We start from the raw sequence: 26,705 nt of genomic DNA on the forward strand, positions 1-26,705 counted from the left end.
ATGACATTAAAAAGGCAGGCTACAAGACAAAAGGCTTGGCTAGAGAACTGACTGCAGGCACAAAGAGCATGGTATGCTCAGATGACTGTACAATCAGATGCCAAGGAAGGTGTTCAGCAATTCCAGGCAAGCTATTTTTTTTTGGTCCCATGAATTCATGCAATAAATGTCAGTAGCAGGAGATGCAATGCCTTCACTGTTGAGCAGCCTTGCTCACCAGTCCTTTTATCTATTGTCACCTAGAGTACAGAAATGTTGGGTTGCTCCTGAGCTCTCTTCTGGAGTGAAACAACTCTTTTGGAAAGAAAACCCACTTGCTGTTTTAGTAACTTGCTCAAGAGTGACTCCCAAAGAGCAGCATGAACAAGGTTTAACCAGTCTTGGCTTCCTTTGCTGGATACAAACATGCAAAACTATCCCAGCAGTCTCTGATCCCTCAAATGTCACATCCCCTTTTGTTTCATGCTTTTAATTCCAGTGGATTGTGAGAACACCCCAGGGCTCAGATTACTTCAGATTTTTGAACTCACAACCAAGCAAAACGTAGAGAATAAATCTTATGGCCATGGCTACCCCATGTGGGGCCAGGGGAGGTGCATGGCCAGGTGCAGGGGGGAAAACCAAAGGTTTCTAAAGGCTCTTCTCTGAAGTAACTTGCTCCATTTTGAAGCTCTGATGTTATCTGAAGGGGGGTCGCTCTGCACGTGGACACGTACAGACACTGGGGGCTTCCTGTGGCCCCTGAGGGCTCACAGCATCCCTGAGCACTTCTCCAATGCCAAGAAAGTGTCAAAGTTGACAAGAAACAAAGCAGCTTTTAGACAAGAAAAGTGACCCTTCTTGGCAGCTGACAACTGTCCAGGGTGGGGTTTAACATAAGAAAGTGTCAAAAGACAGGCTTCCTAACCCTGAGTCATTAGGAGTTGAACTTAAATCATTTGCTGCTTCTGCTCTACAATGTCCTTGGAGCTCTCTAATGCTGCAGTCCTTCCCTATCCCTCCAAGTCATCCCATTTCTCCTCTCCATCCCACATACTCATTCTCAGCAGGCTTCTGGCTCAGTATGTCTGTGATACATCCAAATAGATTGGTTGACCTGGTGGTTTTCCTCATCACTTCTGACTTTGGGCTCCTTTCAAATCAGCCCTGTGCTGATGAAGCGTAGACAACTTTACGACACAGTCTCTTTGTGATTCTGCAGGAATTGTATTTCTTTTCTTTAAAAGCATTTAAAAAAATAAATCAGAGAAGGCCGTGTGAAGTAACCATGGAACTGCCAGCCAGAGTGTTTAATTTAATCCCTCCTCTGTCACTAGTTTGCTATGCAATCCCTGCCCGTGGGCACACAACTCCTCTGTGATGCTGCTCTCTCCAGAGGAACTAGCAGATAACAGGGATTATCTGTTGGTGTAATGCTCTTCAAGATGTAGGAAAGAAAAGAAGATGCGGAGGATGTCCCACCAAAAATTCAGCACAATGGTCAGGCAATTGTGAGCCAACCCCTGGGATAACCAGTGCCTGCCTGCACCCCGGCATCTGCATGTCCTGCACCTGGGGACTGCACTTAAGGATTTGTTACCTGAACAAGCAATCAAGGGAAAAATAAAATTTAAAAAATACCTTTTAAAGATTCCTAACTTTTGTTACCCCAGGCCCTTCTTCCCAGAGCCCGCCACAAGAAAGGATCGCCCTGACTCCGCTCTCATTTTAAAATGCTTCTTTTTATTTCAGTGGTTGTACATTGGGTGAATGAATTTAACGTCACAACAGAAATAGAATGGCTATTTAACAGACCACTAGTAATTATATATGCCGGAAAAGAGTGAATGGAGGGGTTTCTTTTAACTGTTACTGAAATATTCATTGTAGGTGTCGTCAATTATGCTGGATGAGAGAGGCAAACAAAAAGGTATTTTGGTGAGGTGCTGAATCCTTTGAAGAAAATAAGCACTGAGACATCTCAAGTCACTTGAAACCATGTCCCAGCTACAGTATTTACTGTCTCCGTGTTGGCCCATCTCATGGTTCTTTTAGGGGGGTTCTATTTCTTGTTGTATTTTTTTTTAATTAAACAAAGCATTTAAAATTTAATCATTTTCATTAGACTTTTTTTTTAAATATAAACAAAGTTTTGGCAAATAATATTTATACAGAAAAATAGTTTTAGATCTTCCCAAATTTTGAAATAGTCTATAAAATTACTTTATAAATAAATAAAATGCAGAATCTGTTGTACACGTATTTGCACATCTCTGTAATTGCCTCCTTACTGTTAGCATAGGTTTGTACTTGTACAGTTTTCAGGAATATTACAAAGTCATAAAGTCGGAAAGTGGATCTCTTATTAAAAATACATTTTCTCTTTTTGTCTGTCAGTTTATCTGGATGAAAGACCTGATGTATCTGAAGCTTCGTCATCCATGGGCAAAAAATAGTAATATTGGATTAATTGTAAAAAACATAGAATAACAGTAATTTTGAAACATAAAAAGTTCACACAAAATGATGTCTTGAAGAGTTATCTACATAAAATATTTAAACATGGATAATTTACCATTTAGTATTATACAATAAGCTACCCAAATGCCTAAATTAACTATTATAAAAAAATAAAAACAACTTTGACAGATATAGGCAAGTTGCAGTGTCAACTACCTAGTTATAATGACTGAGAAAGTCTACAAATATTAGTGTTTTAATAGTATATAATGGTGATACCTTAACTGCTAAATAACAAGTTAAGATACGTTATTTTTCCACAAATTAAACTAACGCAACGTTACAAGCACTATGTTAATTTTACAACCAAATTGTGATTATTTTTTTTCTTTCGGATGATCAAATCTCCAGCTTTATATATAAATAGATAGTAATTAGACATCGGACAAACAAGATTTAGCCTGGAAAATAATTTCCTAGACAAATAATAATATGGTTAGTGCCTTCAGTCGTTCAGAACAGGCAGTGCTGCCAAAGTTTAAAATAGTTTACAATCAATCTGAAGAGGTTAAGTTAAAATACTGCAATCACTAGTAATGTCCACATAGAAAACTTATGCTGCAAACAATTATACATAATATCCACTTATAACAGCTGTCTTGTTTTTTTAAACAATAATTTAAAAACTATGTCATTTATGTGATACATGTGCAACATATAAAATGTGAAATATGAAATATTTGGTACAATAGTGCTTGAAACAAATTTCAAATCAAACAAATGAAATTTTAATTATACATATATAATTACCTTGTAAATCAACAAAGTATTTAAAAAAGTAAACAACATTAAAATCTGCTTCATCCATATATATGTATGTATGTATATATAACATGTATATAATTGTATTAAAGATATCTTCATACTTTTGTGACATAAAATATGTTTTTAAAGGAAAACAATTAAAAGAACTATTTTTCTCCACTCTAATCTGGTTACAATCTTATAATCCAATTAAAAAAATGCAAATACAGTAATGATTTATTAAACTGAATCTCATTCTACATTCTTAGTGTTCAGTTAATAGCCTAGATTAAAGTCACCTATGAAGTCTCAGTGACTCAACTGAATTTTAATTAAATTAGAGTATCATACAATCTCTTCATCTACAGCCTTTTTTTTGCCTTTTCTTTTGTTAGTTTGGTCTTGTTGGTTTTTTTTTTTTTTGTTTGTTTTGTTTGATTTTACACTTCTAGAAATTACTTCTTAACAGCTTGGACCTTTTTGGTAACCTGACTATGAGTTTCAAAGATTATTCACGTCCGATGAGATTTGACTGTTGGCATCAGGCTCGCTTTCATCAAGTCTGATGTGACAAAATTTAGGCACTTCTGCAAAGTCTATTTTAAAAACATTATAAATATACTCGTAAAATAATATTCTCAAGACTTTGTTCTTTTGGGGATTGAAAGGGGTATGAAGTTCATACTGTGCAAAATTTTTAAAATTTTCTTCTGCTATTCTGCTATGATTCAAATGCAACTTCTCCATACAAGTCAAACACCAACCATGTGCATCTAAAGACTTTGTGCTTTACTTTGGACTTCTGGCTAAAAAGATCAGATTGGCAGGATGATGTGCAGGACACCGGGCTGCGTTTCACCTCCTCTGTCTTGGAATCAACTCACCAAGGGAGCAAAACCAAGATTTTTTTTTTTTTTTAACTGAGAAGAAAACCCCGAATCATAGTTTGGGTGAAAATTAAACCTGCAACTGGGGAAAGATTTTAGTCAATGCAATTTAATTATTGCTGAGCTCGAAAGATTCATAAACACGGAATCTCACGAGACTAACTGATCTGGACCATTTTCGTTAGGTGTAGTTATGGAGAAACGACAATAATTGCAATAATTAAACTATGCTTAGAAAATCTTTAAAACTAAATGTTATCCTTTATGTCTTGAAACATCACAGCTGGTATCAGGTAGTTAACTATTTTAGGTTGGAGTATAGTAAGCATACCATATTTAATATTCATATATGACATAGCAGCACTAGCTTTTTTGAGTTTTTGATTTGTCCATAAGAACAAATTCTTGACTTAGCATGCAGTTTGTGGCAACTCTAGAGAGGAGGAGACGGGGTAGTATGTACAGTAGCCGTGCTTGGCCGTCCGCAGGGAGGCTTCGTGACACTCCGTCCCGCTCCTGCCGGCTATTTCAGGATTATCTGTGGAGAGAAAGGGAGAGCGTGATCGCGCCTTTAGGTGACGCGGGGACAGCAGCGCGCCCAGCTGGCCCCCGCTGGCATAACTGGGCTCAGGCACGGCTCACACAGGACAGGGTCCCGTGTGGGACAGTGCCCCATGTGGGATAACGCCCCTTGTGGGACAGCGTCCCGTGTGGGACAGTGTCCTGGGTGGGATAGCATCGCAGCTGGGACAGCATCGCAGCTGGGACAGCATCCCAAATGGGACAGCATCCCGTGTGGGACAGCATCCCGCGTGGGACAGCATCCCGCGTGGGACAGCATCCCATGTCCTCAGGCTGCCTGGGAGGCGTTTGTGTCTCACACACCTGGTTGTCATCCCCTGCACACATGTGCATGAGAACACACAGAGGGGGCACTTTATGTGTCAAAACACTGGAAGGCAGTGCTGAATCCAGGGCCTGGCTGTAGGTGGGTGTGCACCCTCAGTGCCCTGCCTATCAGTGGAGGTGGAAGCCCTGCAAGTCCTGGAGGAGCTCAAAGAGCATCTGTGCCTGGGGTGATTCTCAGCTCCCACTGTGCTCCCAGAAAGTCAGGAATGACCAGGGGAAACGGTGGAGGCAGGGCTCCTTGCCACTAACAAGCAAAAAGATGTACTGGGCTGGGTGTTTTCACAAAGCAATAAAGCATCTTTTCAATGCGCTTCTAGCAGCTGCTTATTCCCTAAAAAAATTAACTGCAGATCAGTGAACTTGAGAGGTTTTCTCACGCTTCCTTATGGCAAGGATTCCAGGGGGATTACCATAGTGGTACCTCTGTGCACCTAACTAGTCACTAACCTTGCTGCTTTGCCTTCATGGTGTCTCAAATGGAGGGTGAAAAAATCATTTTACAGGTGTATTTTACTTGTGCTTCCAATATTGCAAAGGTTAAATGCACAGTGCGCTCAGCAACCAACTCCACCTGCTCACAGCATTGGAAAATGGTTCAGATTTCCATCACCTGCCTGAAATGGCTCAGTGAAAGTGATATCAAAAGGCAGAGGTGTGATATTTTATCACACCATTGCTATCCTGTGCTCCAGACTTAAGCATAAGTCAGGGAATTAAGAGTGTATTGCCTGCTCTTCCCGTTTCATTTGGCACTTGGCATATTTTTTAACTGTATCTGCAGGTGGTATGCAAGGCAGTCATGACAGCACTTGGACCTGCTTGTGTATTATGAAGCTAGATCACCGCTTAATGCAATATTTATATTCAAAGGGGGGGAAAAAAAGGTGTTTGGAAAGTAACTTAAGCAACATACTACCTCTGACATACACACCACCGAAAAGAAACACACTCGGCTCTGCGTGGCCGGCGCTGGTCCCAGTCCCCTGCCCATCATCCCACTGCTCCTCACAGCTGCACTGCCTCGCTCTCTGTACACAGGCACCATCTCCCTGACCCCAACAACCTTGCCAGCAAGCCAAAAAGCCACCTTTGATTGCCATCAGCTCTGGAAATCTGGTGACACGTGAGGCCCTGTTGTAATGACACTGTACAAACACCTGCTGCTCCAAAGGACTTAACATCTAAATACATCATGCACACAACAAGGACATATATTTTTAATGAACTTCCACCCATTGTGAGTTTGTTAGCTTATCGCCTATCTTCTGTTTCCTTTTGAAATAACAAAGAAATACCTTTGCTCAAATCATAAAGCCCTGTCTGTGATAACCCTGGTCCAGCTCCAGCACGGTGATTTGACAATATGTATAAAGAACGCAGCCATGCTGAAAATAAGAAATGACCAATATTTTCAGCACTGGTATTTTTAGCATGTTACAACCCAACATTAATGTAATTATTAAAGCAGCTTTAGCTACATTGGGTTAGCCATAATCACACAAGTGCATTTAAAGGATCCTAAGGTCTCACTTAATGGGACATAACCTGAAACTTAGTAAGTTTTTTACTCAGTAAAATCCCAGAATTTCAGACACTGCAGCTGACTACATCATCTGCCAACTTCTGAGGGGATAAACTTGCATTTCCTATAGCTTTTATTCCTCAAGTACAGGGAGACAGTTAACTGCTCCTTGTGCCAAGATTACTTTGGTCAAACAGCCCCACAAGACCAGTGTTCATAGTTCCCCCAAAATGTGTGACAGAGAAAGCAGGTGGCCTAATCTCAGGCTGTTTCTCAGGAAAATGGTAGAACTATTCCTGGCACTGTGATTAACCCAAGTGCCACTCATCCTGCTGCGTGCCAGGCAGGACAGAGGGGTCCTGGGCAATGTGAAAGAGCAGACCCCTTCTCTTCCCAGCCCTGCTGAGTGGCAAAGCCCAAGGTAAGGACTTCACTGCTGTGTCCCCATTCCTGCCTTTTCTCTCCTCCTGTCAAAACTCAGGAAAACAGCGAAGACAATGTGAACACTTTCTTTTCTGTGCAAGCACGTCCTGTTTATGGGCTGCAGGTGCCAGAGGAGCAGGTGGAGCTCTCGCTGGCATGCCTGCCCTGCTGCCAGTGGCTGTGGAGCTGGCTTGCTCCCACCACATCATCCTCGACGTGCCGCCCCTGGTACAAGGGCCCTAACTAGGGCATGCTGCACCCAGCTATTTCGAGTACACGTAGGAGTCCTCCCAGGAAAAAACCCTCAAGTCTCTCCTTCAGAACAAGCTTCTCCAGTGCAGCATCACAGAACTCAGGAGCTACATTTCTTTTTTAACCTTAGCCACAAAGTGTAAAACGTCTCCTGTAGTCTTTAATTACATGCTCACACCCTATTTCTCAAAAGATATCACAACTCTGCCACAGCTACATACACAGGCATCACTGGGTTTTTTGCCACTGTTTTTTTTTCACTGTGTCTGACAGAGAAACAAAAAATGCTAAACTACTTTACATGGAAAACACACTGTGAACCTCTCCTGTTTAATCTACAAATGAAGTAATAAACTGTGATGGAAGGCAGAGGTTATCTAAGTCTGCATCGCTGCTAATTGCTCCATCACTTGCATGCTGAAAAAGGAGAAGCTGTACTGGAGAGGGGACATCCCTGCAAGCACTGTCTACAGAGTCTGCACTCCCCTTGTTACTTGTAAATAGGTCCAGCCACGTTCATGTTCACTACTCTTTGAAGAATTACATCTCAAATGCATATATATATGACTTGTCATATTTGCTCTGGTACTATTATAACATTATACTTCACAGCAATAGGATGCAATGTCATGACACTTTTACCATAGCATGTATAAGAAAAAACCCTAAAAAACAAGATTATACAAAGACAGGTCAAGCATGGGAATGCATTTGCTCCTGCTGTGAATGGTTAAGAACCACAGGTGTGGATACAGACATGCCAGAAAACACACCTTCTGCTGCTGCAGTAAAAGATCTAATAAGAAGACTAATTCCAGCATAAGTGCTTGGAGTCTTGAGTAGTACAGAAGATTTAATGACAGAAAAGGGAATTTTTTTGAGGTAATCACAGACAAAGGTACTCTCCATCATCTTCTTTCTTGGTACATGTTTGAAGTGTCAGAAAGCTGTCTACCCTTTAGATTAAAATCATTCACACTGTGCCAATGACAGTTAACAGCCCTCACTGAAACTAGTAACACAAGGAGTGAACCTAAATTTCTGCAAACTACTTTCTAAATTCGCTACTCAAATTTTTCCAGCTCTTTAGAGGTGACATTTTCAGCTCCTAAATGTCAAGATATTCTTTCCTACCAGAGCATGGCATCTTTTAGACCTTTACCTTCAGGACTTCTGAGTGATCATAGTGGTCATTAAGCCCCTTGTGCAACACAGAACATCCCGAAATTCAGGGTTGCTCATGAGGGTGATACAGATCTGCAGTGTCATCCAGGGGAATGACAACCAAGAGAGATATTACTGCCAATGGCTTCAGCTCCTCACCAACTACCAGTGCAGATAAATCTATCTGGGAGTTCCTCAGACCTGGCAAAGGTGGCTGTGATCAGTCACTGCCTCAAAGTAAAATTGAAAGTCTTTTTAAATTAAAGTAGAAATTCCATTTTTGTGAACTCTTTTCTGACACCCAGGTTACTGCTTTCCTTGATACAGTTCATGGAATTGACCAAATTACAGAGAATCGTGACTAGGTTCTAGGAATTACAAGAACAGTATTTGGCTTGGGATTTTCTGTTTTGAACTACAATTCACAAAGCTTCTTTATAGTCTCTGACTTAAATTCATTTTCCAGTTCCAGATTTGTTATACAATGATGAATACAGAAAATTTACCATTCTGCATGAATTCAGTGTACATGAACTCTTGTTCAACTAAAGACCTGTCACAGTTGATCAGTGGAAAACATGACTTTGCGTCTACCACTGACATGTTTCTTTTTCAGAAGTTTTGAAATTATTACTCCAAAACACAGTGTGCTTTAAAAACCCTAATTTATTTGAAGAAGACATTAAGACTGTATTTGATCTCTACATTACAAAGTACTTACCCTTCCAAAAATTAACTCAGACATAGCAAACATTCTGGTCTGCCCAGCCTTCCATTTGGAAAGCAGTGTAGGAACAGGAGTTTCTCGTAAACAGGATTTATCTCAGAGCATTTCAGACACAAATGCCTCAGCCAGTCACCCATTTTACATCTTCCTAGGCTACCTCAGGCAACTTATTTTAGCATGAGGCAGATTATCAACTCATGATGCTTTTTTGCCCTCCACCAAATGAAAGAGTCTGTGGTGAACAGTTTGCACCAAGGTATTTAACTTTTGAACACCTGGGTCAGGATAGATGAACCCTTCCACAGTGACATTTTCTGTTTGCATGTTTTTCACATGAGTAGCAGAGTGCTCAGATATATCTAGGGTATACATTAAAAATGACAGATATTTTCAGACAGCCGGCTCATATCAGGCTGTCTCATAACTTCTCCCTCTTTCTAAAAATAAAAGTAACACCAAGTATTTCTTCCTTATGACAAGGAACCCAAGACTATTTATATTTCCCCATGCCTTTGGGAAATGCCTTCATGTCTTTATTTTTCATTTTCTCTTAGAATGTTCTCTTGTGGTACTGTGTGCCTTGGTCCTTTTCTTCAAAATAAACAACTTTTCTTTTCTTTTCTTTTTTTTTTTTTAATTAGTCATGGAGAAAGATGAGTAAATGTTCAGACACTTACTGAAAGTAATCCCTATTGTATCAGTTATGGCTGGTCTTATTTAATTTTTACCTAGCCTTACAGATGGACTTTTTCACCTCCTTTTCCCCACAAATTCTGCAGCAGCACCTCCATGGAGACCATCCCAGACATTCTATTTGCCCACACCAGGACTCCCACCAACACTGTCCCATGGGACAGGTTTTGACCCTGTCTCAACCACTGACAGCTGAGCCAGCTCCAACTCGTGCTTGCATTAAATGCAGCCTGGACTTTTTCCTTTGCTACTCCTTCTCCCCTGAAACCTCGTTCTCATTTCCAGCATATTGTCATTTAATGGATATGTGCTTTGTTTTATTCACTAACCATGGTCCTCTCTTCAATCCAGGGCTGAAGGAGGATTTTCTCTTATTGCTTTTCCATTAATCCACTTCAGGCCCAATATATTTGTCTACTTTACTCTCATCAATAAGATGACCTCTGATTTGAACACAGCCAGTGAGATGTCTGGGCCACAGATGGCTGCCTGCCCATACAGGGTCTAATATGGGGGCATCAGGTGTTTCCTGAGGGATGGAGGTCCTATTTCCTTGACTTTCTCATAGCCCAGTCCCTCACATGCTAATTCTGGTGCCCTGTGCCATCCTCTCTTTTCTTCCCTAAATCTGAGTGCCAGTTTTGCCTGTCCCATATGTTGATGATAAGCCTCTGGAAATGGCTGAGGGTCAGATGTCCATGCTGAAGTGGACACATCTGCTTGCACATTTTCATTCCGTCAGACACAAGCTGTTGGCCATCAGAGTGTCATAAAGCTGACAAAGACCTTGTCTGAATCCTGCTCTTCATGTTGAGCTAAAAAAGTTCAAGGCAATTATGGGACCCCAAAGGGTTCAAGGGTTCAGCAGCACCATTTTTCTCATTTAGTTGCCACAAGGTCCTGAGAGAAGAGACCAAAGCCACTTGTGCTGCCAACTCCTTAGCTTGCTTATGAGCTTCAATAGGTATTTACTCAAGTAATAATGTACAATATTTAAGTTCGATTTAATAAGTATTACTTGCTCTGGAGAAACAGAGGATTACTTGGTTTAGAAATGAAAGCAGTCTGGCTTTATTTATTCTTCTTTAAAGTAATAAATAATGCAGTGCTAAAAATTGATCATAACATACGCTAATATATTCTACCAAAATCTATTTTTAACTCATTGCAGAGGCAGCAGACAGACTATATAGAAGTGAGAAAACCACTGCTGTAGTATTTTAGGAGCACCCATACAGTGACTGATTTGGATAGCCACTCAATTTTACCTCCCAGCAGGACTGAGCTACTGCAATAATCTGTATTTTCTACTTCCTACTTATAGGTAATTTTCCTCTTCTTCTTGAATTTTAGAAACTACCAGAATAGGCTTGCACAGAGCACAAATGAGTGAAAGCCAAGCACAAGTTGTGCATTATCCATGGAAGTGCCCATATTTCTCTTGCAGGGGTGTTACTTCTCCACCCTGACATCCTCACTCAGCCTTTTTTTTTAACAAAACCTGCTTTGCATGTTCATTTTAGACACCAAGCATGCCCACATCATGCAGCGTGAGGCTGCCAGTACACATACAGCATCCTTTTTAGGCCAAGGCACCACTGCAAACAGAGCACAGCTGGCAGTCTGCAGACTCCTCAGCAGTTATCACCACTCTGACACCCCTCCTCTCCAAAACCCAGCACTCCAGTTCAGACTGCCTTCAAAGCAAGAGACAACACCCAGAACGAAACTCAAACACAGAAAAGGACCAAATTCATGTACATCAAGGTTACTTGTAAGACCTTGAGTCAGTTTTAGAAAACTCACTATACTGATAACTTCTCTGAGGATACCTTAACCTTCTTGACTTTTGACTACTTACCACTCCCTCAATTTTCTTCTTATCTGATTGTTCTCACATAAACAGACATGCATACCAGTGTGTGCCATGGCAGGCAATATTGCACCAAAAATGAAATCAGGCAAGTTAGCAAATTTTTGTGTCCAGCTGAAAGTCACAACATATACAATCAACAAAACTAAATATATAGATGTTTCCAGTGCAGCCTCCTGCACACTCAAAGCCAAAGACTGGCATTTCTAGTAGGCAATAAATCATACACCAAGATAAAAATATGATCTTTGTTTAATTCAAGGGAAAGTACTTAGAGCACCCAGAGATGTCCAGATGCAATTATTTTAAAGGACAGGATCCCAGACAAGCACATCTGGAGCTCCACACTGCTCTGTGTTGTTAAAATTTTATGATGGAAAAACCTGGACTCACACGGAGCTGTGTGTATAAAGCATGGAACAAACTCATTTTCCTCCAAATTCTACAAAATTAGTGGACCTCAGAAATAATTTCCTATGTTAAATTAACAAATATATGCCTCAAAAGACTTCTACTCCACTTGTCAAAGTGTTGAATAATTGAATGCAAGAACATAAAAAGAAATTATCATATCAAACACCAACACTTTTTCTTTAAATTTCTATAACAGGGAAGGGAAATCTGTTTGGATTTTTGTTACATAAAAGAATGAAGCCTTTGCTTACTGCTGATGTTGTGTGACACTGCCATCTAGCAGGATACCAGAGGAAGTCAGGTTTTAGTCTTATACAGGGGAGAGGGATATGATGGGAGAATTTCTAAAAAAACCCCAAAACAGAGCAGAGATTTTTCTATTTCTTCCCCCCTGGTTTCTTGTATATGAACATGCAATCTAAAGTTCCATACACAAGCCTGCTGGAGCTTTTTATCATCTACAAAGAAAAAACATACTATGTTAAGAGGCCAAAAAATTATGAAAACAAAGACTCAGTAAAGTTTGCATGAAACTAAAATAGAGTTTCATTATATTTTCCAGGGTAATCTTTCTGTTCTGCTTCCCTGGTGCCTTAGAAAATAGTTTTGCCACTTGTTTTGTACCATCAGTTGTTTCAAAGCAGTTCAAAGAATGTTTTCATGACACTGTTCAAGATTTGTTGTGGGCTTTAACATTGGAAACTCTCACTTCTTGAGTCTGTCAGTCCCAGCTACTTACCTGTGTCAGAGGAAATACCTTGAGTGAGACGAGGCTTGTGATTCTTGCGTGTCTAGCATGAAAGAAGCAGCAAGCAGTTTAAGTTTGTCCTTCCTACTGTGACAAGCTATGGCTATTTAAATACCTTCTCTAGAGAAATGATTCTTCATGATCAAGGGTCACTTAGGTTTGTTGCTCCAGCCTGGTGCAGGTATAAAGCAAGATGGTCAGTCCTTAGGTGGGCTCACTAGATGCCCAACACTGTTCTCCTCTGAGCTGGCTCCCTGAAAGTATTCCCTCTGATAATGTGTCTGAGGATGGAAGCTGTTCCTCTGTCTCCTTTTCTGGACTTTTCCAAGCCAGAGTCAAATCACTCATTCTGTTCTTGGAATGGAATTTTCTATAGGAGCATTTAACTTGGAACTTTATGGAATTTTTAGACCAAAACTTTCAGTCAGAAAAAAAACTAAAACAAAATGAAAACTATTTAGATACTCATTATTCCCAGAAGTGCTTTCCTATCTGTTCCCTCCTTCCCTCAGAAACTGCAATTAAAGATTTTCTATGAATTTTGCATAGGCTCTTATTTGTAATGTTCTTGTATGCTGGCACTAAGGATGTGAATAACATTTGTTTCCACTTCCCACCTTCTTTCTCAAAAGCTTGCTTTTAAATAACAACAAAAATAGTCCATTTCCTACTATTTACCAGATTTTTCAATTAATTTCCCCGACATATTGCTGCTTTTCAGGTTTCCATGAGGAAGGAAGGGAAGGTGAGACAGTGAAAGCCTTGTCAGCAGTGCTGTGGGCAGCTCTCTGCCCTGCCAGAAGCCTGCTGGGGTTCCAGAGGAATGGAGAGGGAGCCCTGCTGGGGGACACCAAGGAGTATTTGCACAGGGGAGCAACTGGCACGTCTGCTTTGTGCAGAAGGGGAGATCACCTCGAGTCAGTGCCCCCTGAGATGTTCTGGTCTGAGAAGAATCTGCCTCCCTTGGGAGTGCTGCTGCCTTTGCAGGCACCTTGGCAAGGAGAGGGGCTCTGTTGCTGCATGTCCTGGCTCTGCTCCGTCCTGACAAAGCCATCACACATGGTGTCCAAAATCCCAAAAGCTTGGCATGTTTGTATTTTACACTATGTTAACTAGTTTTTGAATTCTGGGGCAAATATTTTAATTGTCCTTTTGTTTGTGACACTCAAAACATAACTATTTTTATTTTTGCTTCATTGTATTCTAACAGATTTTGACAGAACTGAAGGCTACTGAATGATTTCATAATTAATATCTGCATAATTGCCACCTAATTCAGTGCAAATGCTGATGCATAATTTAAAGCAGCTGTGCCAGATAATCACAAGCCTTAGCATGAGACAGCCTGTTGATCTTTTATTTCTTTTTAGACACAGGCTCTCCAAGTATTTTTCTTTTGGATATGTTCTTTACTATTTCCTTCTTGATAAAAGGTCATATAGCCAGTAGAATAATGTCACAAAATAACATCTTTGAGCAGCATTCTCTATTATGCTATTTTTATACTATCAGTCTCTGCCCATTTTCATTGGTACAAAAAATAAAGCCATGAACTGTTCTGAACTGATGCGATGTGAGCAAGACTCACATTGCTTGGAATTTGGTATATGTCCTCTAATAACCATGAACTATGGAAACACTCACTGAACCTGAGGACACAGATTAGGACACAGAAATGCTGGTGTCTCAGCCCCCTGCCACACTCACTGAGGTGACACAACCCAGTCAGTAAGCCAGCAAAGCCTGGAGATCCCTTCATGTGGTCACCAGCTGCAGGCTTGGGTCATGTTCTCAGCAAGGGTTTAGTGCCACTTGGGCTAAGGGCTCATGTCTCCTGCCTGTCATCCCACTGCCAGCTCAGAAGTAGGTGTGCAAATTTGTCTGTAGGTCCTGTATTACATCTGCCAAGCTTGTGAAAATATCTTGGGTAATGCAGACTTCCAAGGTTATCTTAGGACAATCTCAAATGTCACCAGACACATGTTTAGGCAACAGAACCAAGCCCTGTGAGACTTCTGAAGGACAAGCCAGGCTACTCTCCAGATTTCATCTGACTGGGCTGACAAACTTCACAGACTACAACGGGTACTTAAACTTGTATCTTGCATGTAGACACCCATACTTAGACACCAACACTTAAGTGTCCTAATTTTGGGCCCAGTTCTACTCTTCTAATCCTTGTAGGACTCACCAAGACAAATATATACAAAGGGAACAGTAGTGAGGTTTTCTAATTTAGAAATTTAAAGCCCCCACAAGGAGGTGCTTGCCATTATTTAAAACTGAACTTCAGCCCCAAAAGCCAGAATAACATCTCTCTCAAATAATGTCAGGATAAACCATCCTCTGTTAAATTACCTTTGGTGTGTAGGGTGGAGGAAGTCACATTTGTCTGCATTTCCATTAATAGAAACATCCTTATCTCCAAATAGGCTCTATCTAATCTTTTCCCAAGTTTCTAATCCTCTATTTTCACATAAAGCAAACAGCAAAACAAGAAGAGAAAAAAACTTCCAAAATAATTTTCCTTAAGATCTATGACTTTTATATCATCCTGAAATTGCAGCACTGTACATTCTAAGCCTAAACACAGTCAGTAAATATTGCTCTTTGCCTCTACAATCCCCTGAAAGGAGGTGGCACCAAGGTGGGGATTGGTCTCTTCTCCCAAGTAACAAGTGATAGGATGAGAGAAAATCACCTCAAGCTGCACCAGGGGAGGTTTAGATTGGATATTAGGCAACATTTCTTCATGGAAAGGGTTGTCAAGCACTGAAACCATGCCCAAAGCAGTCACCATCCCTGGAGGTTTGTAAAAGACTGCTGCATTTAGGGGCATGGTTTAGTGGTGAACCTGGCAGTCCTGGGTTAAGATCTTAGGGTTTTTTTCCAACCTAAATGATTCTATGATTCTACCTGTGAGTGAAGCTCAGCAGGCAACAGTTTCCTGGCTTGCTTGAGTATTGCTAGTCCACTAGCTGAAGGAGTAACAAAAGCTTTGTTAAAGATCTCTGAAGTACATAATCACACACAATGACTTAATTATGACTTAAAAATGAATTAATATTTTAAGCAGCACATCCTCCATACCACCATCCACAGGCAAGCACTAGAGGGAGCTAGGACCAAACCCTCTGTATTCACATCCTAACGCTGCTTCTCACCATCATTTCACACGGTTTCAAACTTTGCTCCAAGAAAATGCTGTCAGCATTCCCAAACAACTGAACTGAAAGTGGGGTTAAGCAGCTGAGGCTTCAAGCCCCATCCTGGCAGGAATGGCTGGAGCAATTGTGAAGAGCAGAAGAAGGAAAAGGGGAAGGACCTTTTACCTCTGAGCAGTCATGCTCCTGGACATGTACCTTTCCAGCTACCTTTCACTGGAAACCTTAAGTCCCCCTCCCCTGCACTCCCTCTCACCACAGCCTGGCAGCTAAACATCCTGTTTGCATCACTACACCAAAGCAATTCTCTTCCCCTCATAACTACACTGCAAGAAAATTATTTTTAAAACCTAACCTTTGTAAGTCAGAAAAAGCAAGGGATGCCAATTTTTCCATATGTTCTTGACTGGTGTCACCCTGCACAGATGTACACAGTACATTCAAGCCTTTAAGTCTACACAGTCTTCTCACGTGCCTCGTGCCATACATGGAACACACAATGCCAAGCATGACTGACAGTGTGTGCCAATGCAGGTGTATTTTGAGCTCTTACTCTTGTTATTTTCTAAAAGAAAGGATGTACAGAAGACACGAGACAGAGTGACTTTTTTTTTCAAAATAGACACTGACAGCACATACTAAATAATTTACTGGACCCAACGGAGTTATTATGTTTTATTAGCTATCAGCTGAGACTCCATAACTTTTGGGATGTTGACTTTTCCCTTCCACTTGTGCTTCAAAGACACTGGGATCATCACACTCAGTCCCAGGAAGACCTGCAATCTTTCCCCAGGTCAGAATACTAAACCAAATGATATTAAGATAAATTATTAAGCCCTGCTGAAACTTTCTTTTGATGCCTGGAATAGAGAGGAGAAGCTGTGGGACCTGAAATGGGACAAGCTGAAAGCTGCAGGTTGTAAAAAAACTATGGTAGAGACACTGGAAAGAGGAAACTGTACCTTGCAGATATGTAAAGCAGTGAGGCACCGACTAGAAAAGGAAATTTTATCTGGTTGGGAATAAAAAAAGCCCTTTTCTGAAATACTCAGGAGAGTTTAAACCCATACAAGGGGACACAAAGAATGCTATGACCATGAACAAAGTCATGCTAATTACCAAGTTAATAACCTGTTCCTGCTATGTTTCTTGGGCTAAAGAAATACTGAGAATTTGAGCCACAGAGTTACTGCGGGGCTTTCCTGAATTTGTAGCTTTGTCTCCAATCTTAGGATGTTGTAAATAAACAGAAAACTTGGAGTTTTGTCTCTTATAAAGAAGAATGAAATACTACTACATTCCCTCCTTTGAAATACATGGCTTCTTAACAGTAACTCTTAGAGACTTTAAATTACTAAAACAAAGACAGGAGAGAGAAAAAAGAAGACTGTGATGGCCCATGCTGCAGAAGTCAATAAGCTCCCGAGGTGGGAGTCATCTCCTCCACGTGCAGCGGTGCAGAGCTTTGGTAGCACACCTACATTCATTCTACAGGCAAGGGAAAGAGGCAAGACCCTCCAGGGCAATTTTCCCTGTCCTAACACAGACTTCCAAAAAAGCAGATGATCTAGATGCCAAACTTAAAAATGGCTGAAGTAAAACAAGTGGAAACACACCCTCCTGTTAAACCATCCATTAATTTCAGCATGGAATTGTGTGTATACACACACACACATATATATGCAACTAGATAAATACAGACACTTTCTACAATTCCTGTTAAATTTAAAATGCTATAATCCTTCAATGCAAACAAAATCTGCACTGGGAAAGAAGGGGCTCTGCCTGCCATCCTGATGGATCAGGAAAAGCATTAAGGCACACCTTTGTCTTCTCAGTGGCGCTCATTACTTGCACAAAAGTGTTCCCATTAACTTAAAAAAAACCCAACTGCTTACTGGTCCCTTTGCAGGCGTCCATGTATTTATTCTACCTTCAGTCCCAGTCAGCCTCTCTGGCACTCAGGAGTGCAGGTGGTGGAGCTGCCCAGCTGCATTCCTGAGCTGGACAGAGTCCCTGGCTCAACCTCTCCCCAAACCATCCCATCTTCTCTTAGCTCCTTAGTGTCTTCAAGTCCCTCTGTCACCACTTTGAGATCACAGAACTACACTGATACCACCAAACAATTTTCTGCTGTAGACACTGTCTGGGAAGGACTGTGTAATGCACCATTTGCCTGCTGCACCTTCATCCTTAACCCCAGCATTTTTCACAAGCTAGATCTCAGAAAAGTAAGCACAAAACAACAATCCTCTTTTGATGAAAATTCTAGAAGGAAAAACATCACAATGTTGGCAAACAAACCTTAAAAACCCCAAAGAAAATGGACTGGTTTGTATTTCTTTAAGAAAGTAGGATGTATTTCAGAGGTAGTATATTTTTCCGAAATTATTAAAAATAAACTCTTGTAGCAACCTATATTTTTCCATGGGATACCTCAATAGTTTTGGGAATGCCAGTAAAAAAAATAAACCTGTTAGTATATAATTATTAAGCAAAACATTTTCACATATTTCTTTCTAAGTCCTTGGCAAGGGGAGGGGAAGGAACCAACAGGACAGCATTTCTGCTGGGTCTGCAACAGCTTGTCAGTCTGTCCAGGAGCAACACAAGGAAAGATACTGGGGACATAGCCCTTTGGTTTCTTCTGAGCAAGTCTGCTTGTTTGCTTTTCCATCTGACCTCTCAGAACCTGAGGGGAATACATCTCAGGTGGAAGTGCCTGAGCATGGTCCCAGAGCGAGAGAAAATCCAGAGTGACCCAACTGCTGTGCAAACTCCTCTCTCGGCACATCGGGGTGGGAACCACCCCAACAGAAGTGTAGTCAAAGCTACACACCCTGGGCTGCAATAGTTATGTCTTCCCTGGGAGTTAGTCCTACAGGAGGAGGGGAAACCCAGCCAAAAGGAAAACTGCCATTAACGTAAACTGCAGAAGAGGAGAAAGTATCATCTTTCCTAGCCTACCTCAGACAATAATCCTTGAGGTTCTTTTTATCAGCGCTCTTCCATAGGGAAATATAACCCCCAGGTCAAAGATACACTTTCAAATATAAAGCAGGCATAGTCATAAATATCTTCATTGCTGTTTTGATCACTAGTATTTACACAATACATTCAAATTTTTTTTCCAGCTGCCTTGTCCTGCTTGTGATTTTTTGACGGCTTCCATGCTTACAAATTAGTCACTTCCACACCTCATGGAGAAGGCTAGATTAACACACCTGAATGTTTGAAACCTGCGATGATCTTCCTTTTGAACTTAGGAGTTAATAATAGACTTTTGTAAGTAGTCCAGTGCTACGGTGATTCTAACTCCAGCTGGGTTAATTACACAATAATTAGGTACAAACATCGCAACACAAAACACAGCTACATCATTATTTGCAACAAATGTTAACTCTAAATAAGTGCAACCTGTCCCACAAACACTTGCTATAAACGACTTAAAAATAAAAGTAAAATTTGATGGGGTAAACACAGAAATAAAAAAAAAAAATTCTCTGTGAGAATTTTTTTTGTTAAAAAAAAAATAAAATAAAAATCTCAGCACTCATTTAGAGTTCAGGATCTTGTGAAAGAAAGCTTTAAAAGGAGCAAACCTGATTTGCTGTGGCTGTTGCGGCGAAGGGAACACTTGTTGCAGGAGTTGTTGCTGCAGAGACAGTGGCGGCCGTAGCGTTGTGCATCATGGGTACTTTCAGGAGGGGAACCATGGAAGCAATGAACAGGAGGGTGCAGCATTATGGTAAGAGAAGTGGTATTTTTGGCATGGTGAATATCAAGAGCGGCAAGCCATCGTCATGGGTTAAACCGGCAGATGGCATGCAATCACAGTGCAAAGCGAGAAAGCGTGGCGGAGAAATAAAAAAAAAGGGAAAATAGCTTATTACAAGTACAATTAAAGGAAGGTTGTCAACACAATCGGCGATTCCCAGAAAAAAAAGAGTAAGGACCACTGAAAATGCAAGTGCTGTCTCTAAGAAGAAGATTACTTGTGCAAATGAGGCCTTTACCAAAATAGCCCATTACCTGCGGATTGTTACATGTGTAATTTGTTTTCTCCCAGTATGGCTATAATGCACATCAAAATAAAATCCTATTAAAAAACCCCAGTGGTTTATACTGGGGAAAAAGCTGTTAAATGTTCATCTTAATTTTTAAACACAATTAAAAGTGAATTATTTGCATGTATCTTCATTTTGAAGTAAGCTAGATACTCGCTGTCTTTATAATCCAATTTATGCGTTTTTCCCTACTAGCACTGCATAACTGTTCGACTTTATCAGGGTTAAATTACCATCTGCTTGAGGCAAAAATCAGGAGAGGGATGATAACAATTATCCTGATATATATATACTACTTTGTTTGATCTAAAATAGCAAGATTGATTTTGTGAAAGACAGTGCTTTTGCTCATTTTAAGAATGAATTTTAATCAGCATCTTCACAGGGGAATTATTAATTTGATGCTTTAAAGACTTGATATTTTAACTGTTTATGTGAGTAGGCCCAAAACCCAGAAATAAAATCACTGAATTGGGCAATAGAAGAAAGATTACTTTTCTGTCTTAGAGGCTGTGGCATTGGACTTCCACTTTGCACACCCAAAATCTTAATTTCAGGTTGCAAATATATTTAAAGAAGGAGTGAGATTCAGACCACAAGTTTCAACAGAACCTCTGTGCATCAAAGTAGGCATTTCTGGGAAACGCTGATAAAACTTTCTAACACACAGCAAAGGAGAAATAGGCACACCACTATGAAACTTTAAAACACCGATGAAATTTGCTGGCTTTTTCCAGTATTTTATGATTTTATAGTACTAGACAATATAAAATATAAAGAGAAATAAAACTTTGAAAACTGAAAAGCAGACTGGAATTCATGGTATTATGCTTTTGCAGTGTAGTTGTTATAGCAGGTGATATCATGTCTAAATTGCAGCTTTCATCTACAAATCTAAACACTCTGCAAAGTCAACCAGAAGGACAAGCGAACCTTTAATTCTAGTCAGTGGCTAAATCTCGCCTAGAATTTTTGAAACAAGTGAATATACATCATATACAGTATAAAAAAAGAGATCAATAAAGAAATTTGGAACCTACCAATACTGGTAGCGGGTGTCATGCACAAAACTGACCCTGCATGTCATGCAATGATAGGTGAAAAAAGTGGATAAAGGGAAGAAACAGGTTAGCTGTTTAGAGTTAACATTCAAAGTGAGATTCAAGCATAACCACAGAGAAGTAAGTTAGTTCAATGAAACTGTAAGGTCATTCACAGTTTTGCTTAAACACAAAGAGGTGATTGTGCTCTTACCAAACTCCTGCATATACTGTGTGGGTTTTGGCATGTTTCTGTGCATATTCAAGCTACTTCATAAACTTTTTTACTTATTAATGTTATCCTTTCACTTAGTGCTTTTGCAGCAACAGGTTTTTGATTATAAAAACATCTGTGATTAGAGACCACAGTATTTGGGACTTTTAGAACTCATTGCATAATTCAGACAGCTCAATGTTGCGCAAACAACATTCACCAAATTTTTGACACGTGGCAGGAAAAGAAAATGGAATTAAGACAATATTCTGCTGCAGGGGCTTTGCCACATTTGTGTTTTATGTTAACCTACTCATTCTTAACACAAAGAAAACAGTACTTTGACAAGTCCCAAGCTAAACACCTCAAGCATGTAGCATTCCAGCAGAAGGCTCCCGGCGCACCTCAGAGATGCTGTGGGACGACTGCTCACCTGCCATGCAGTTTACCTTTGGTGCCTAGCCCACCTTTAACCTTTGTGGAAAGGCCAAATGAAAGGAAGAGATCAGTCTATTTCCAGTGCAGCGCATACAGCAAGCTGGTGAAGGCAAGCAGGTAAGGAGACTAGTGCAAGGTACGTGCATATTTGACACAGGGTCGAATACGCTTCGTGTATTCCTGCTGAATTACCGCAGCCCCGTGCGGGACCTGCGTGACTATGAATGACCTTACCCAAGAACAGTCCCCAGAGAATACAAAAAGTTCCTCCTCTAGAGGCTATAGAAACACTAACAAACAGCAATGGGGAGAGAGAAAAGATCTGCTGTTTTTAAGATTTTTCACCGAACAATAAGGAGAAGGTGACAAAGCAATCAAACTGATGTAAAACAAACAAAGTGCAGAACTTCGGAGGTAAGCCATGCTAAGTCAAGCCCCACACTTTTTATTAGGGGAGCCAGTGGTTAATAAAGCAGAGAAGTTATATAAAACAATTAAGTTTTATATATATTCCAGCAGCAAAACTTGTCTTAAAATTTAACACACACGCACACACACACAAGGAACACATTTGAAAATTATACCAGTTTAGAAAATATCACATCATCATTTAAAATCCAACAGATAATGTCATGCATTGCTCCACAGACATGGGTTGCATGACAGCTTACACCCACCAAATCCAACCTTCCCAGGAAATTGGGAATATCAGATGTATCATCTTTAATGGAAAGCTCATGACACCCATTCTTACAGAGGGTGTTCCCTTTCCTGAATTCCTCCCATATCCCACTCCTCTCTTTAATCCTTCCTTGGGGCTGATGGTGTTGGAAAAGAGCAGGAGGGTCATCACTTTAAGAAAGGTTTTCTACTCTGGGGCTTGGGCTCCATCTGGTATTTTATACCTCTGTTTCTTCTTTCTTTTCATACACTTGTGTTGGGACTTGACAACAACCTGGACCTTAAGGTTTGATTCCAAGATCTACCCTTCCTGTCACCAGAAATTGGTCAGCTAAAACTAGAATTACAATGATTAGCTGGCAAGAGGGATGGACAATAAAAAGTACAAAAAGTGAGCTACTTAAGGAAGCATGAACATTCCAAAAGTCTGGCAAATATCCAAATGCTTTCTCACTGAAAAAGGTTTAAACTACTGTATTTTCCATAGTTAATTTGAAGTCCTTGTCAATTGCAAATAAGAGCAATAAGCCCCGAAGGGGAGTGCTTAGGAAGGAAAAATACCCTATCATCCTACAAATTCTCATAGTTTCAATGTAAAATAAATTTGTTGAAATTTCTGTATGTTCTTCAAGCACAGGGCAGTCTTCCATTCATGTCCAAATAGGCAGCCTCACCATTTATTTATTTATTTTCAAACACTCCCATAAATGTCAGTGTGTTTTCTGCCACACATATTCTGGTGCACCAATGTGCTAAAAATAAGACTATGCTTTTACTTACTATTACAAATACGGGGGCAGGCTCCAAGGTTGTTACTGAGGCCTTATAGAAAAATTCCATGAAGTCAAAGCCATCTGTGTTTGTTTTTTATCTTTAAAAACATATGGGAATGCTGATAGATTGGGAAATCATCATGTGTTGCCTTTCATTCCTTGTTTAACCGACATTATTTCTATAAACTCAAATAACATTGCCGAAATGTCAAGCACATTTGCAAACACGTAGTTTTAAACTATTCTGAAGTTCACACTCGAGAACACCCTGACACTAAAATACGTAATTTGTTAATTACGAATGAAATCACAGAATTCCTTAGGAGGGAAATTCTCCTTTGGGAAGTTGGAGCGGGGGTGACTGACACAATTTGAAGGGTTGTGTTTTTACTGCTTACACGAGCACCCAGCACATCCCTTCTCTTGCCCCGCTACCAGCCAGGGTGCAGGTCAAGCCATCTCTGAACGCTCTGATTTTCACAGAGCTCCGAGCACTGAAATGTAAGCTACATTCACTCATCTTCAGATCATCTCTATCAAGAATTATAACCCCAGCTATGAGCCACAAGTGCTAGGAAAAGTTCTGGTGGTGCTCCAAAACCACGAAAATGCATCTGATGCCTGAAAACCCTTAAGTGCAGCTGTGGGGAGTGATGTTTTTTGCCAGTGCTTCCACGCAGGTATTGACTGGAAGTTTATGGCTGGTGCTCCCCTTCTCAGGGTGCTCGTGTGGGGCTGGGGAAATCCCCACAGCTGCAAGACAGCAGCTGAGGAAGCAGGAGTATGCTGCGGCATCTCTGAAGCACGATGCTTTTCCCAGCATTTTTTTCAGTGGAAACAGATCCGAGTCAAAATCCAGCCAATTTACAGTAGGCAAAAAGGGGCAAACTCTGGAGAATGATGAGCAAGGCTATGAATGAGTAAAAAAGCAGCTTAACGGCAGGTTGAAATTTCTGCTTGAATTCTTGTCCTTTGCAAGAGGAATTAAAATAATGTGCAATCATCTGTGCAGGCTTCACCTCGAGTGGGGAAGGGAGCATAATAAAACCTTCTGTTAAGTGCAACTGCCTGACACAGAGGCTACCTCAGGGACACTAAACTGGTTCAATGTGGATACAACATACCTGTCGGGATAAACGCTGCATGTTGCTGCAACTGAGCATTGGCAAGAGCCTGTTGATAGTGCAAGACACTGGGATTGAAAACGGCACTGGCACCATTGCTTTTTTCAAGTGCTTGTCTCTTTGGTAAAGGGTGAAGAACACCAGGAGGAAAGGCCTGTAAATAAGAAAGTTAGTTAAAATGGCTCCGTTTTTAAGACCTTGTCCGTAACATAGACATAAATACAAAAACTTAGTATTTTTTAAAGCGGCTAAGGATGCCTCGCCATGCATATTAACTCAAAGCACAGCAATGTAAAATGAGTGAAATTTTGTTATTGGTAGCAAAAGCATGGTACTATTCACCTAGAACTGCAGCAGCACAACTACTGAAAAGAAACGTTTGCTTTAAAGCAACGAAAATGGCATTGCCTTTAAGTAGGTTTTCAAATATTACAGGGAGAAAAAACCACTTGTGTTTCATTGCCAAGTATTTTCTTTTATTTTTAAATTTAAATATAGTTTCCTATTATTATACAGATTAATGGATTGCGTTATGCATTTTCAATTACAAAAGCAGTTTTATCTCAATTCGACTTTTCATGAGAGATTTAAAAAAGATGAAACTGTGTTAGGAACCAAACTAAATTGTCTGCGGTCTATTACGTATGAGAATGAGATGGATAAATAGAGCTTCTGGTAAATTAATGAGTATGTGAAATCATTTCCGGTTGATGTTTGAAAAGTAAAGCGATACAAATTTCATTAGTTGCTTCTCTGAAGGAAAAAAAAAAAAAAATTATAATAAACCAAAATAAAATTAAAAAAAGCTACATGCAAAGCAAAAGGTGAAAGGTCAAAGTACCAGGTCTACAGTTGCTTCGAGAGGTCGCTTCATTGCTTTGGCAGTCGACTGAGTCTTTTAATAACAGGCAGCGAGCACATGATGGCAGTGGGCCAATGGGAGTCAAGCGAATTAACATACAGGTAAACAGCAAGCAGAGGTGCGTCATGGGAACGGCATTGCATTTGTGGATAGGTGAGAAGGAAAAAAATATTCTGAATGCAATATACAACATACAAAACACTAGGCATGCACAACAACAAAAATGTCTTCTAAAGAAATGAATATTACATTTTGAATTAGTACCGAAGCAAAAATGCATCTACTATACCTTAGTTAAAAGCATATAAGAGAGTAAAATATAGATGTTTGAAATTCAGGAAAGTTGAGTAAAACAGCAGCTTGCAGACACTATTAAGCATCATATAAACACTTCACAGAGATGCAGAAAGTTTTAAGGATACACCTATTGGAATTCCTGATAAGTCAGTTTGGTCACATTTTGAAGTGGGAAAATTTTGATTTTGGAGGTTACATTTTCAAATACAAAACAGTAGCGAAAGTTGTAGTGCATTACAAATGCTATTAATATCAGTGCTTACAAGGTGATTGTCTTTTAATTTGGAGAAGTGAATCATTCAATGGTCAAAATGAGAGAGGTTCTCATTCACCAATACAAAACACAGTACATAGGATGTCCAGTTACACTAACTTATCATTAATTCCTTTTCTTTTCTCCTACAGCTGGGTCATTTTTGTAGATTTTTTTTAAATCTTGTAACTTACCACATTACATTGAGAGGGAAAAAGGTCTTTTAGAATTGAAAACATACTTTCTAAATTTTGCTACAACTTTCAGTACTAGCTTCAGGAGCAGGGAGTAAAATTGGGCTCCCAGTTCATAAGCTAACATTAACATATGAGTTATGACACTAGTCCAGCATTATTAATGTTTCAAAAGAAAGTATTTAGGCATAGTACATAGGCATATACATTTATGTATTCTTTCATAGTAAATTCAAAATTATGGCTGATATGACAGCATTCTGTAAAAAAAATCCTCAAATAAAATATTACTTTCAAGTTTTATAGTGTAAATAAAACCTTTAGAAAGGAAAGAGAAATTTACTTAGAAATTGAAATTTTTACTTTTGTTTCTTAAGCACAGGCTGATATCTAGCTCTTTTTAGAATATGCAGATTACGTCTACCTTCAAATCAGCATGTGGAAATAGGGAATAAAAGCTGAGGTGGAGGAAGAGGACAAGGCACAAAATGCCTGCAAACACTTTGTGGTCATAAGTTTATCACGTGCCAACAGGGTATTCTGCAGGACAGTCCTCAAAATTTCACTTATTCTTTGTACCTGTCTCTGTGGCCTGAGTCTTCTCCACACCCCCCTCATCTCTTAAGCACTTTTCTGGATTACATACCCTGACCTACAGGATCTGCTCATCTCTCTGGCCCAAGACCCAGACACAAGAAACACCTAGTCTGAGGTGGGGATCTGGACAGATTTCTGTGTAA

At 40.1% G+C, this 26,705-nt stretch overlaps 1 protein-coding gene across 7 annotated transcripts in view; it reads right to left on the minus strand.

Annotated features, from left to right (window-relative positions):
- Positions 1 to 1,702: 1,702 nt before the first annotated feature.
- Positions 1,703 to 26,705, minus strand: part of MBNL2 (muscleblind like splicing regulator 2) — a 105,899-nt gene continuing 80,896 nt past the window's right edge. For 4 of the 7 annotated variants that reach the window (XM_084226528.1, XM_084226527.1, XM_084226530.1 and 1 more), the window contains exons 6-8: positions 25,201 to 25,254; positions 24,360 to 24,513; positions 1,703 to 4,668 (exon numbers count right to left, since the gene is read on the minus strand). In XM_084226528.1, coding sequence (XP_084082654.1) covers positions 4,541 to 4,668; positions 24,360 to 24,513; positions 25,201 to 25,254 — 336 coding nt within the window. In that variant the 3' untranslated portion in view covers positions 1,703 to 4,540. Of the gene's footprint in view, positions 4,669 to 19,624; positions 19,720 to 24,359; positions 24,514 to 25,200; positions 25,255 to 26,705 lie in introns of all 7 variants that reach the window. The other 3 variants (XM_084226531.1, XM_084226533.1, XM_084226532.1) reach the window with 3 other exon arrangements.

Source organism: Fringilla coelebs (genome assembly GCF_963513975.1).
Source record: "Fringilla coelebs genome assembly, chromosome: 2".
NCBI lineage: Eukaryota > Metazoa > Chordata > Aves > Passeriformes > Fringillidae > Fringilla > Fringilla coelebs.